The sequence below is a fragment of the Populus nigra genome, chromosome 18 (genome assembly GCF_951802175.1).
Source record: "Populus nigra chromosome 18, ddPopNigr1.1, whole genome shotgun sequence".
In the NCBI taxonomy this organism is placed as follows: domain Eukaryota; kingdom Viridiplantae; phylum Streptophyta; class Magnoliopsida; order Malpighiales; family Salicaceae; genus Populus; species Populus nigra.
The window spans coordinates 12,083,732-12,098,834 of NC_084869.1; the positions used below are offsets into that span (position 1 = coordinate 12,083,732).

Genomic DNA, 15,103 nt, shown 5'->3' on the forward strand with positions numbered 1-15,103 from the left:
ACTAAAAAAATGTCTAAGAAGTTTTCTTAATCAAACTCAAATGACCTGCTTAGTTGACTCGGAACCAAGGTGATCTAACCTTGTTGGCTTCAAGCCTAGACCATTCACCAAAAAACCCCTAGAAAATTTATTCAATCAAACTCCAATTACCTATTTGCTTGATCCAATATTCAGGTGACCTAACAAAACCTAAGTGAGACATAACTATTTTTTTTTAAATGACGCTATTTTAAATTAAGGATAAAAAAATCCTCAATCTCAAAACAAACATCCACCACGTAGAACACCTAATCCCCTCTCCCTTTAAGCCCCAAGCCTGCTTCTTCATTTTCTTTTTCCCTCATAATTGAGGGCCTCAACCTCATCAACACCTCTTGTAATATCTCTTCCTGCTCCTCTAGTTAATTTATCAACGACGAGAAGTCTTGCCTCAGCCTTTCCCTCTCTCCCAATGGAGAAAACCAACAGCAAGATCAACTGATGACATTGAAGTTATTACACTCGGATATCGTGACGATTAATTAAAAATTTTCATAGAATTTATCAGATAAAAAACAGATATTTTACATCTTGTTATTTAAGAAATTTTCTAACTACATGGAAAATGTATAAGAGTCTATTTTATCAAACACAATTTATATGAATGGGCCTAAGATCCAAACCCGACCTATTTTTTTTTACGGGCTAAGCCAGACCCAGCGAGCTGGGTTACTGGATGAAGCACTCCTAGGACTGTAACCCGGCTCCCTTTTCTTTCTTTTATTTTTACTCGCAAGCGTGCGTGAACTGTTCACGCACGCTTGCTACAGAATGGGAGTAATTAAAATGCAGGGAGCGGCAAAGTGCAGGTGCTGGACGAAGCACTCCTCGGACTCCCTCTCTGCTCCTCGTCTTCTCTTCTTGGTCTTTACGTTTTGCTCTCTCAAGACCCAGTCCTCTCCTCCCTTCCTCTCTCTTTTCGTTTTATTTTCTTTCTGGTTTTTATCCCTGTATTGTCTCTGTTTTTTTTTTCGTTCTCTCTCTCTCTCGGTCTCTTTCTCTTGCGTTTTTTTTCTTTTCCTTTTTCCTCTGGTTGATGGGATTAACTAGGTGAGGGGAAGTTGAAGTGCCCTGTTCCTCTCGAGCCATCTCTGTTTTCGGTTCTGCCTCCCTGTTCTCCTGGTCTCCTCTCGTCTGGTTCTCCCACCTGCTTTTTGTAGGGCTGGAATTCTGGTGGTTCATCTGCCACCGTCTCTTCCCTTTCAGGATGAGGATAAGCGTTGCTTGGGGTGTTGGTGTTCTGCCCGGACTCGGACACCAACAGTCCCGCCACGGATGGACTGTTGGTGGTGGATTTTGACCCGGACTCTGGCTGTGTATTTGGAGGGGCAGCATGATTGGCTTGGGACATTTGGTAGACCACATCGGTCCGCGTTTGTTAACTCGGGTAATATTCTTTTTAAAAGATAACACTAGTTCTCTTCAGGGTTTTTAATTACTTATCCCAATAAATATATATTTTAAAAATTAAATTTATATTCTCACTCTTACAATAATATAACAATATTTTAACCGCTAAATCATAACTTCATTAATAAATCCTAACTTATTTGGGAAAACAGATACAAAGCCAAAGCCTTTAATACTAGAAAATCATGCTACAACACAATCCATCAGTTGAAAACAATTAATTTACCTAATCTTTAAACTTCTCCTCCTCTAATTCATAGCCAGGCAAAGCAGTGACCTCCACCGTCATTTTTATCCTTAATTTAGTGACAACTAGAGAGTGGCGTTGTTGGCACTTGTTCTTCATTTTTATCCTTAATTGTCAGAGTTATGTCTACCGACCACATGCACTCGACGAAAACGTCACTCCACCATTTAGAGCGTGTTTGGCAGTGTGGTTGTGGGTGCTTTTCAAATAACTTTTCGTGCCAAAATGCATGCCAACGATGTTTTTTTATTTTTTAAAAATCATTTTTGACATCAGCACATCAAAACGATCCAAAACGTACAAACCATATTAAATTTTAACAAAAAAAAAAAACAAAAAATTTTCAAATTTTTTGGGAACGCGGCCGCAGCCGCGTTCCCAAACGGTGCCTTAATACTCCGGCTTTTATTCGAGGGTGCTTGAAAATGTAAAGAAGATTAACTTTGAAAGTGTAATATTTTTTTTATTTTAAAATTTATTCTTAATATTAACATGTTAAAATAATTTTAAAATAAAAAATTAAATTTTAATAAAAAATAGATTTAGCATGGTTGCCCGACAAGCAATTCATTGCATTGGTTTATTTTGTTCGGCTATATTGTCAACTCTTATTTAATTCAGTGACAATCAGTATAGGATTTTTATTAACTCTTATTTAATCAGTGTCCAATGGGATTTTTATTTTCTCAATCCCTATCTTATTTTCACTGATTCTCTTATTTTCATGTGAATCACCTCAAACTCTTTGTGAAGAGCTTGCAACTAGGCACGTTTGACTTGGGCCGTGCCTTGATATTTCTACTTTAAGGAGTCCCAAATATCTTTTGACGTGTCTTTCTTTAAGATTGTCTCCAATATCGATCGATCAATGGCTTGAAACATGTAGTTCTTCACCTTCAGATCTTTTAGCCTATGATCCTGGATTGTCTTTCTCTGTTCCTCTATAGGATCCATCCCTTTTGCTGCTGTAGGGATCCCAGTCTCTACCAATCCCCAGTATTCTTTAAATCGCAAAAAATTCTCCATGAACATGCTCCAATGATCATAATGCCCATCGAACTTAAGAATGGCTGACTGCACAAAACTACTTTCACTCGCCATGAACTCTTCTCATTGAACTCATGTTTTCTTAAAGGCTTTTGATTAAGCCTTGTGTTGAGGCTCTGATACCAAATGTTGGAACCAGAAAATCTACAAGAAAATAGAGTAAAAGAGAGTTTGATGCACACTTGTTTTGCAGAGAATACTTACTTGATAATTCAAAGATAGCAATGACCTTTTAAAGCCTTACAAAATAACTGAATGAAAAACTCAACAACCCACGATTTTACAACACCTGCAATCATGGTAGTTAACTAGATTTTTAATTTGAACGTGCAACAATACTTGTTTCTTCATAACAGGAACAACTATGCAAGTGAATATAAAAACAAGGAATCTGAAAACAAATAAGTACTAACAACTTTAACAAGCACAACTACTTAAAGCAATTAGTAGAATTATTTAATGTTTGATTAATGCAAAGTTTAGTTAATTTATACTTGGCCTCTTTCCCTGCGTTGTCCGATCCCTCCACGTCCATGGCAATTGTGAAAGGCTCGATACCAATACCCTTCCCAATCCAAATGCCTTGGGTTGTTTGACTCCTGAAAATATATATAATTAAGCTAAATTATATTTCATGGCAGGGTGCAAAACTAACAAGTAAATTAATAGACGAATCCTCCTTTCTAAAACAAATTAAAGAATACTGAACCTTCCTTCTTCTGCATCCATCATCCTGAAATTTGTCTGAAAGAGCTTGTTCAAGAGGGTGCTCTTCCCTATTCACCAAAGAAGGCAAATTAAACAATTTATACTCTTTCTCTACATGCTAGCGTGCGATAAACACATATATACACAGATCACTATAGAAACTACATAAAAAAAATACATACGGCCACTCTGGGGGCCCATAATTGCAACAACAACATAGAAGAGACCGCGTTGTGAGAGGTTTGTGGTCCTCGTGAAGTTTTCGAGTTCCATGTTTAAAACACCGTCGCCGCTAATCAGTTGGAAGCGACAACAATCTTCCGCCATTATTATAACTCAACTGTGGACGTGTTTTTAGGTTAGTGAATTAGATGTTATAAAGAATTCTCTGGGAAACTCAAGTTTTGATTCTTATTTTCTAGGATTGTTTATACAGATGAAGTTTACAGTACTTTGTTTTTAAACTATTTGAGGTGTGGCACTCGATAGATAGATAGAGGTACTTGAATTTATAGATAGAGATACTTGAGTTTATTGAAAGACAATAGCATTTTAGGGTTTTGTTAAGAAGAAGAAGAAGAAGAAGAAGAAGGGTGGGGGTAGAGTTTCACAGAAGTTGAATTTATAGAGACCCAACAAGTGTTTGGTTTTCTCACAAGGATTAATTTAGTGACAACTGAGAGGGGCGTTGTTGGCACTTGTTCTTTATTTTTATCCTTAATTGTCAGAGTTATGTCTACCGACCACATGCACTCGACGAAAACGTCACTCCACCATTTAATACTCCGGCTTTTATTCGAGGGTGCTTGAAAATGTAAAGAAGATTAACTTTGAAAGTGTAATATTTTTTTTATTTTAAAATTTATTCTTAATATTAACATGTTAAAATAATTTTAAAATAAAAAATTAAATTTTAATAAAAAATAGATTTAGCATGGTTGCCCGACAAGCAATTCATTGCATTGGTTTATTTTGTTCGGCTATATTGTCAACTCTTATTTAATTAAGTGACAATCAGTATAGGATTTTTATTAACTTTTATTTAATTAGTGTCCAATGGGATTTTTATTTTCTCAATCCCTATCTTCACAATATTAAAATCCGTTTTGCCAGTTGTTCTTGGTTCAAGGATATAAATAAAACTCTTATGTGGGTTCTAGAAAATGGGCTGACATTATCGTATTAAGGGATTGGGTCTGAATAAAAAATTATCCACAAGTTCGTTCAAAATATGGAAAAAAGCAATCTGCATTACCAATATGCGTACTTGAATATAACCTCTTCCCATGTGTCTGAGGCAAAGGGGTCCAGTGTAGCTCCCATTATGCGTATTTTGCAAAGATGGATCAGGAACTTTTCTGTTCACAAGAGTTATGCTTTTATTACCAAGATACAAAGAAAGTTGGAGATTAATTATTTACCGAAACTATCATATTAAAAGTTTCCTCTTTCCGGTTAGGGTAGTGACATCCTCCTTCTACCTCCATTGATTATTACTCTACAATACCAAATTCGATTAATCTATGATGAGAGATTCCATTTTGTATGATTTTTATTTTCTTTTAATCTTATTAGATGCTTTCCCATGTCAATTTTAGGCTGAACCTGATATTATTTAGATGTTGTTCGGTATCATTTCAGTTTTTTTTTTTAATAACTTTGTAAAATAGAAATAAGTTTTTGTAAATAACAAAAAGTGGATTTTTATTTATTTATTTATTTTTTATCTATAAGATATCATGTTTCTAATATCGATTTATAAGGCCCGCCACCGCAGCCACCGCTCTGATAGCCATAGCAGCAGCAGCAGCAGCAGCAGCAGCATCTTCGAGTTCTCCTGCGACCATCCTGAAGGAAACTCCAAGTATTACATTTCGAGTGATGCATAAATTTCTAGTAATAAAAAATTTAATCGGTTTAAAGTATTTTCTTGGTTTCAGTGCTTAAAGTTTAGAAGTATAGGAACTTCACTTGGTATATAAATTGAAGATGGCAAATGATAAACCGAGAATGTTCTAATAAATTAATTTTAAAGTTTTTGTTTTTAGTAAAAACTACATTCAAACAGATATTGTGAATGCAATCAAATTACCAAATGAACATGTAATGTGATACTAGAGTAAAATATACCTTGCGGGATCTAGCTCCGGTCATCATAGGCTTTATCTTTTCTATGAAATTCATCCACAATGATTTGCAGTCCTCTGGTTTAAGGAGAGTGGTAGCTTCTGGAGAAACCTGCTCATATTTGATTATTATGTGAAACCAGTTTGACACAGAGACGTGTAAAACTAAATGCATTACATTTGCATACCAATAAGCATGCATAAATATAACTTAGCATGCATTCACCAACTGTTACCTCTTCCCATGTGTCTGAGGCAAGGGGGTCCAGTTTAGCTCCCATGAACGTATTTTGCGAAGATGGATCAGGAACAGTTCTATCCATAAGAGAGGAATAGAGTACCTTCTCAATCTGATCAGGCATTCCATCGAAGCGTATGGCCGCCATGATTGATAGTATTCTCAAAGACTGTAACAAAATAATTGGGAGACATTCAAAGGTAACTCAAAGTTTAACCAATTATGCATCCCAGCAGCCATTAATTATACAAAATCTAGGCAATGTTACCTTTGAGAGCGCGTTCCTTTCAATTTCATCAAGGTTTATTTCCCCAGTCCAATTATACCATGACATTGAGTTTTCGTAATCACTGAGGACCTGTGAAAACCTGGAATACGCTCCAAATCTTTAATAAAAAACAAAAGTGAAAAAGAAAACATCTACAATGATGTAATGTACCTATCCTTCATGCGCCTCAGAACTCTCCCTGCATCTGCTGCTTCTCTTGCCTTCATCTCCACTAAATTTCTGGCATGCTCCCTCAAATGTTGCAATTTAGTGCGGATCGCAGAACTACGCAAATCGAAACTAAAAACAGCATCTGAAAACTCTGATACAACAGCCTCAGTGTTGCACTAAAAAAGATTTCCTATTGATGCCCATGTATCTCTTTCACCAGCTTCCAATAACGATTCTACTCTTTTGGCAAGCGCATGCGTTATTTGTTTCTATGCAGGAGTAACATAACAAGATTTGATAATTTGATTAAGTAGAGTGACATACATAGAACCAAGAACGCAAACGGATTGTGATATCAGTGAAAGAAATACCTTGTACTTTGCCATCATTTCTGACAACATATCACAAATAAGTTTTTCGCGGAATTTTGAAGCATTCCACTCACTCTGTTGAATGGCAGCATCTGAAAGAGCACAATATTGAAGGTAACTTGCCAAATCTAGGAAACTGAGTTAGTAGATGAAAGATGCTCACCAATCATATGAACACAATTTTAATCATAGAAGGATGAGCTATAATAGCAACATCTTAAAAAGTTGTAGTCACTGTGTTACATTTTGCCCACTAAGTTACTTTTTTATTCTGTTTATCTCAGCCAATCACTTTGTTCAATAAAGTATCCATTAAACTACCATTAATCTTCTTGATGCAGCCAGGTTATACAACCCGAAGGTTCTAAGCATTCAAGTAAGGACTTGACACTATTAGATGAGGATCTAATACAGTTACTATGTAGCTGGTTTAATATATATTTTTATGGACCAATAAGATAAGTTTAGACATAAGAAAAGGTCTAGTCATGCTAGACTAAGTTAGTACTTTAAAATTGAGATAACATAAGAGTTACCTATTGAATCGGGTTCAAATTTTTTGAAATGATTATATAGATAGTTTTCCTATGAAAAGCTACTCTATTGCTTATTGAATCGTTGAATCTTTCAGAATTAGGCTTATAAGTTACTATTTGGGATAATTTTGATTTTTCCTAGGATTTTCTAGATTTATCATTATTATTTTGGATTTTGTTTTAATTTCCTTAATGTTTTTAGAAATTAGGTTGTTTCCTGGTAGATATAGGTTTTCCTGTCCTATATAAAGAACATGAAAGTTATTTGAGAAAGCAGCCAATTTTTAAATAATAAAATTGTGAATTTAGGATTTATTTCTATGATCTTTTTTGCTCATTAAAATTTCTGTGTTTTCTGTGCTATTGTTGTTCTGTTAGCTTCCGCCAACATCACTTTTAGAGTGCAAATTGTAACAGCTTGAGATTTGCATGAGTACAAAATACAAGTGATCACCTAAGAAGAGGAGGTGGAGGAACACATCCTGAGAATGTTGACTACATGTATACCTTCATTGATTCTAGTGATAGAGCGGATACAAGATTTTATATCGTCCATGAGAGAATAAAACTAATTCGGGGCTCTTTTGGGAGTTTGATAACTCATGCATATTAGTGGTTAGTCGGTTCCTCTCTAATCCTGGTAAAGAACACTGGTCAGCAGTGAAATGGATACTCAGGTATCTCAAAGGTACTTCTAGTTTCAGCTTATGTTTTGGTAATGATAAACCTGTGTTGGATGGATACACAGATGCAGATATAGCTGGTGATGTTGATTCTAGAAAGTCCATATCAGGATACTTGATGAAGTTTGCAGGGGGAGCAGTCTCATGGCAATCAAGGTTGCAAAAATGTGTAGCATTATCCACTACAGAGGCTGAATATATTGCTCTTACTGAAAGGGGCAAAGAGTTGTTATTGATGAAGAAGTTCTTACATGAACTTGGCCTAGCTCAAGAGAACTTTGTGTTGCACTATGATAGTCAAAGTGCAATCCATCTCAGTAAGCATCCTACTTTTCACTCTCGGTCAAAGCACATTGAGGTTAGATATCAATGGATTCGAGATGCTATGGAGATGAAGTCATTTGTTGTTGAGAAGATCCATACCGATGACAACGTGTCAGACATGATGACCAAACCTCTACCGAGAGAGAAGTTTGAGTTTTGCAGAAGGGAAGTAGGCTTGTTAGAGCCTCCTAAATTGAAGCTTACATGTTAATCGCCAATATGGTGAATTCCTCCCATGGTGCGTGAGGGGGAGATTTGTTGTTTGTGGTCCCGCACCACGTGATGGTGGGACCACCACATTAATAGTCAAGAGACAGCTATTGTCTCTTGGTCTTTAAATTAAATGTCTGGTTACTGTAGATGGCAGTAGAAAATTTAAGAAGAGAGGAGAAGAAAACCGAGAGAAAGAAAAGAAGAAGAGGCAGCAGAGCAGCCTACGTTCTTTCTTCGATTTCCAATTCGTTCACCGTTAGATCGGGCTGAGATTTTGACAGCAGCTTCTAGACACATTCCTCTTCATTCTGGATGGTTAGATCGAAGATTGGTGGTGTGGAAGCTGACCGTTTTGACAGAAAACAGGGCTGTCAGTATTGTGAATTTTTCTCAAATAATTCTCCTTTAATCTTGTTGTAATCCGAGAATAAGTAGTTCTTGATGATATATATGTTGTAGCCCTTAGTTGAATCTAAGGAAGAACAGTTGTGAACCCATTATTTGTGATAGTGGAAGTTTTTAGGTGGACTACGGTCCCGTGGTTTTTCCCGCATCGGGTTTTCCACGTAAAAATCTTGGTGTTGATTTGTGTGATTGTTGCATTATATTTGGTCATTGTTTAATTCTGTTTTTTACTGCACAAAGAGGGAAAAAGAATTGGGACTTGTGGATTGTGAATTGTATTCCGCTAAATTGATCCGGTTAGTTGTCCCTAGTTTTCCCAACAAAAAATAGGTTTCCAAAATAGAACTGACAGCTCCTCCAAACCCTGATACTGGACCAGCTTGAACAGCTTCCTTCATTTTCAACCAATCCTGTAAGAAATAAATTTAGTACTAACTGATATTAAATGAGGTCGGTGAACTTTAAAAGAAAGAAATTAGAAAATAAATTCAATAAAGTACCTCGTCGGTTGTAAAGCATTTGAGCTTCTCACCAGCAATCTCTTCACATCGAACAGTGGCAACCGTGACCTGATAAACAAGATGAGAAGTATATTTACATATGAAACCTGATGGTTTATATTTACACAGGAAAATGGCGTTTAATAAACCTTGACAGCAGGAAGATCTAAATCCCTGTTGTCTTTTATTATTTTCCAAATCTCTTCTGCACGAAGAGGAAATCCTGAAGCAGGTTCAACTTCCTCCCTGTCACCAACAAGACCTCCTGGATAAATGGAATGGACAAACCGCTGCCTCAGTTGAGCAACCTGTAAATGTCAATGCTATCAGAAAAATGGAGTTACGAATTACAGATACTGGATTTCTCACTTTATACTTGCTGTCCTAATTGCTCTCACATGCACAGATCCATAAAATTATCTTATCACAGGACGTAATGCTCATTTTGTCATTCTTACATGATACACTCCTAATGGCTATTAAACACTCTCCAGTCAAAGTTAAGCACCAATGTGTGTGATGCATGATTATCAAGTTCAATATGCATAAAATTAAATATGGACTCCAGAGTTAACCTCTACATTAACCACATGAATTGAAGACGTATTCTCGGAAACGAAACACAGCCTGTCACTCCCACCAAACCTTTCCTGAGAGACCTGAATGCATTGGTGAAGGGTATTTAAGAATATTTGCCCCATAAAGGGTTGGAGAATTAGGTTCAGGGTTTGACATATATGCAGACTTGGAATTAGTTTTTTCCCAGTGTGTCTAGAAGAATTTGGAGGTAAAATCAAAGCTGAGACTAGTGCCTAGCGAGAAGAAGAGAATAGAGAGTAAGAGAGAGAGAAACCATAGGCACCAGGCTTTCAAAGTAACATAACTCTCAATTTTATCTTGTAATTCAACTCTAATACAGGAATATGCTGCTGTTCTGTCCCTTCACGCAAAGCCAGTGATTGTGAATTCCAATTATTTGGTAAGCATATGCAAAGCTACAAATCATTCCAGACATCAATTCTAGAAAACACGCAGCAGCACAATCTAGAAGAACTCAGGACAAAAGTTTTGAGGATTGACAAACTGCTTTCTTAGTGGGAAAGCTACCTGCTCTTTAAATTTCTCCTCTTGGTATTCATAGCTAGGCAAAGCAGTGATCCCCACCTTCATATCAATAATTAGAAGCATATTAAGTTCATGGAACTTAAACAAAAAGGCAATATATGGTGCATATATATATGCCAATGGCATCAGTATGGAGATGGAGGTGATTTTTCATACATTAAAAAACTCTCTGAGAGAAGCACTACTGAGAGTCTCAGGCTCAGCAACTGCAGCCCAAATCTGCAGAAAGTATGACCTCAGAAAATGCTGGAGAATAAGAAGAGAAATAATTGATCCAGAAAGAGAATTGCATAAACAGAGAATAAGAAGTATGAACAAAATACCTTCTCAATATCTTCTAAGAGAGCAGTCTTTAAATATTCAAGTGGAGTCTACATAGACAATCAGAAAAGGGACAGAGATTCAGCGTTGAAGATGCATTTAAAGAATGGAGAGCAAGGTGCATGGAATCTTCTCTCAAGAAACTTATGGGCACAACAAGTCCATACCTTTGAGTGATCACGTATAACAAACAGTAGTGTTTTTTTGCGGGGCTTGAATAAACGCTTCATGACCTGAATATAAGAAATAATAGATTATCACATATCAGCATCAAATTATGTTGGGTGAAATACTCAATATTACACACTGGGCTAAATGAATGCAGCTAAACAGTTTCGATAAAATGGGGTAAGTTTGCTGTGAATATGGAATCGGACGCTCCTTATCTATATTCTATGCATGATTAGAAATTGATAGATATTAATTAATATATTAATCACGGTGCTCCGCAGTGGGTCAATATCTTTTTTTAAATGTAAAAAAAATATTAAAAGTATAGAGAATATTTTAAGTCTCTTGAGTCTTATAGCTAAGCCAAACCTAAGAGGGTTAGGTTTAGCGGCTATGCCAAACCCACGGTACTTTTCAATTCAACCCTTGTACTTTTGATTTTTTTTTTCTTGGTTATTTTTTCAAAGTTCTTATAGTTTTTAATTTTACCCTTCAAATCAAATTTATAGTTTTTTTCTAATAGTAATAATAATTTTTTTTCAAATTTGTTAATAATAATAATAATAACAACAACAATTTTTAATTTTATCCTTCAAATTAAATTAATTTTTTCGATAGTAATAAGTTTTTATTCAAATTTATTAATTATATTAAAAATATTAATAATAATAAATATAATGATATATATATATATATATATAATATTAATAATAATATTAAACATGTCTGACCTAAGTTTAAGTGGGTCTGACAAGTATGTCATATCCACTGTGCTTGGGTCCGGCAAGCATGCACTTTTGATTTATTTTTTTTTCTTGACTCTTTTTTTTAAGTCCTTGTAGTTTTTAATTTTACTCTTCAAATTAAATTTATGATTTTTTTTTCCAATTTGTTAATAACAACAACAATAATAAGAACAATAATAAAAATAATAGTAATAATAATAATAATTTCTAATTTTACTCTTCAAACCAAATTAGTAGTTTTTTTCGAGAGTAATAATATTTTTTTCAAATTTATTAATAATTATATTAAGAATATTAATAATAATAAATATAATAATATTTGTAATATTAAAAATAATATTAAAAATATCTTACCCAAGTTTAAGTGAGTCTAACAACATGCCAGACTTACCGTGCGCCAATGTCAAATCCAAGTTAGTTGGGTCCGTTAGTACTAGACCTTAGTTCCTTGGGTATGACATCCTCTACCAGATCCTAGTTTCTTGAGTATGACCCTGCCAGACCCAAGTTACTTGGGTCAGGCATCCATGCCACATCCAAGTTCCTTGGGTCTGGCAAGGCTGAACCCCAAGAACAAGGGTCTGGAAGGGGATGTGATACCCAAGTTCCTTGGATATGACACCTTGTCAAACCTAAGTTTTTGGGTTTGGCAAGGAACTTGGGTTTGGTGCCCTTGTCAACCCAACTTACTTGGGTTTAGCCCCCCTGCCAAACCCGTGGCATCTGAGTCTGACAACCTTTCCAGACCTAAGACACTAGGGTTTGGCAATCATGCCTAACCCGAGGGCCTGAGGTCTGACTGTTTTTCCAAACCCGAGCGTCTTGAGTCTGACAGACATGCCTGATCCTAACGCCTGGGGTTTGACAGCTATGTCATGCCCCGACGTCTGCTGCTGACCTAAAGCGCTTGGGTGTGGCAACCATATGGAAACGACAAAAACACCCTTACATGTAGACTTGTTTTTGTTGAGTCCCAAGAGTAATTTTGTATTTGAATTGTTTCAATAAAATGAAAAGATGGTGAAGCCCCTCAACACAAACATATATTTTCCCTCCTTCTAGGGTATGGATGTATTTTCACTGTTTATTTTTTTCTAAGACAAAATAAGGCCCTAACCCAAAGGTTAAAATGTTGTGTCCTAAAGGACTAATCAATATCTATATATCATTGCCTAAAGAACTCAAAAGAACCATTCTGTCCCAATTAATCTTTCAATACCAAATGTATCCTATGAAAAAGACAATCTCACCCCAACTGCATGCTTAACAAGTTTTTTTTTTACAAGAATAATTATGTCATTGCACTACTTCAATCTACAATAATTTATGTATTGGTGAATAATAAAAAGGTGAACAGTGAAACACTGATCTCCCTGTATATTGTATAATAATAATAATAATAATAATATATTTCTCCATATATAGCTATTACAAACTGGCTTACCTAAGGTTAAGAAAACCACAGTTAACCAATCAAATGCAATTAAACGTGACTATGTAAAGAAGTTTGGAAATTGGTTCAGTTACTTGATTACAGCTCACTTGAGTTAATGCAAATTGCTTTCAAGTACCTGGAAAACTGTTTTTAAAAGGGGTCTGCTGGCTGCATGTTCCAGACCAATGGCTGCATGTACTCAGCGCAAAGATGAAACTTGAGTTAAATCCTATTAATAGAGACTGTGCGCATGCATGACAGGTCATCACTCGTCTTATAAAAGTTTAGCTCCATGCTCCTATTTAAAAGCCTAAAATCTAGGATGACAATTTAAAAAGTACATGATCTGTGTTAAGCCGCATGACCAAACATTAATTGTCTATAAATACCTGTCATTGGAATCATTAAACAATTTAGATGCAATCATGCAAACAAGTAATGACCCCGGAGTGCCTAACAAAATCATTTGACAGAAAAAAGTACTGGACTGCCTTACCGACTATGGAAGGCTACATCAAGAGTTTTTTTTTTTTTGGCTAGGCAGAGTCATACCCAGTTGTGGACATTTATCAAACTTCCCAGGCAGAAAAGGCATTCAAATATTATAATGATGAACATAAAAAACTCACATGTTTATCAAAACAACGTCAGCGATTGCCAAGGCAAATAGGGTGCTTTGTTTCTCAAACGCTGTGTCATCCTGAAAAAAGAACACATTCGCAGTGCCAAACTTGTATAAGCATCACACTCGCAGATTGAAGCCATCAAGTAATGCAACCAAAAATATTGAAACCATTCAGTAATCAACGATTTGTATGTCACAGAGGTTGAAAAGAATTCTATGCAACCATAAAACCCCTCTCAATTAACAAAGCAAAGCTAAAGTAATAGAAAGCTCAAAGAGTTACCTAGCCTCTTTGATTGCTGTCCGTTCCCTCGAAATCCATGACAATCGTAAAAGGGTTAATATCACTACACTTTGCAATCCAAATGCCCTTGGTTGTTTGACCTCTGAAACGTATATAACTATATTATCTTCCTCTTTCATGTATACAAAGCAACAAGAACAGTAAAATATACAAATTCTCAACTAAAAATAAAATAAAATCAAACCTTCCATTGTATGCATTCATCTCCTCGAAATTGGTATGGAAGGTCTGATTCATTAGGGTGCTTTTCCCTGTTCAAGATTAATTAAGTGAAAAGCTATCACAACCAACTTCATTAAAATCAATGACTATAATTAAGAAATGATTAAAAAATCAACACGAAGTTAAGAAGTTGAGCACTTGCTTACCGCTACTCTGTGAGCCAATGATGGCAACAATAGCATAGGAGAGACCGGACTGAGCGAACTCGGTGGCTGTCATGAAGTCTTTGAGTCCATCCACGTTGAACTTGCCATTTCCATCAATCAGCTGCATGCCTTGCTCCATTTTCATTAACGATCTAACAGAACCACAATAACCACAACTCTTGAAGTGTCTTCCTTCCTGTGTTCGTGTTTCTGGATTGCAGAGGAATCTTAAAGCAAAAGTAAAGTGGCAGGGACAAAGGATCCTATTAAAGTAAGTCTTCATGAGTCTACTTCTACTCGAAGAAGTTGTTTGCTTTTTTTCTTTTGAGTTTGGACCCACCAATAACTAAGAATAAGAATATGGATGGATGGTTACGAGAATTATCAATTTTATTTAATAAGTTAAGTTTTTGAATTAAATTAATTTTTTAATTTAGTATCAAAGATTTAATGATCAAATATTAATGAATTTAAATCTTACTGTTCTTATTTATTTGATAAAAATCAAGCACAAAGTAATGTGGATCTGTGTAAATTTTAGCTCAAAAGACTTTTAATTGAGGAAATATCTTAGAGAATAATATAAATTATATTTTAGAACCTCACATAATAGCTTAAGCTTTTGGGTTAAATTGATTTTTTGATATGGAGATTAATTATTCTTGTATTTTAAATTATTAATTTTGAATTTTTTTAAAATTTTTCCTAAATTAAAATTAATT

The 15,103-nt window shown here is 35.4% G+C and overlaps 1 protein-coding gene and 1 pseudogene across 2 annotated transcripts; both read right to left on the reverse strand.

Moving 5' to 3' along the window:
* Positions 1-1,545: 1,545 nt before the first annotated feature.
* Positions 1,546-4,091, reverse strand: LOC133678059 (protein ROOT HAIR DEFECTIVE 3 homolog 2-like). 2 transcript variants are annotated; one of them, XM_062100229.1, is made up of 4 exons: positions 3,634-4,091; positions 3,453-3,519; positions 3,238-3,342; positions 1,546-2,887 (listed from the first exon to the last, which is right to left on the reverse strand). In XM_062100229.1, exons 1-4 carry the CDS (start codon positions 3,776-3,778, stop codon positions 2,680-2,682), a joined length of 525 nt encoding a protein of 174 aa, XP_061956213.1. In that variant the 5' UTR covers positions 3,779-4,091; the 3' UTR covers positions 1,546-2,679. The 2 variants fall into 2 exon arrangements, with proteins under 2 accessions (XP_061956213.1, XP_061956214.1); XM_062100230.1 differs by lacking the exon at positions 1,546-2,887 and adding an exon at positions 2,926-3,032 and having other exon boundaries at positions 3,634-4,089.
* A 1,072-nt stretch (positions 4,092-5,163) lies between these two features.
* LOC133678883 (protein ROOT HAIR DEFECTIVE 3 homolog 2-like) lies at positions 5,164-14,706 on the reverse strand (annotated as a pseudogene).
* Positions 14,707-15,103: the final 397 nt, after the last annotated feature.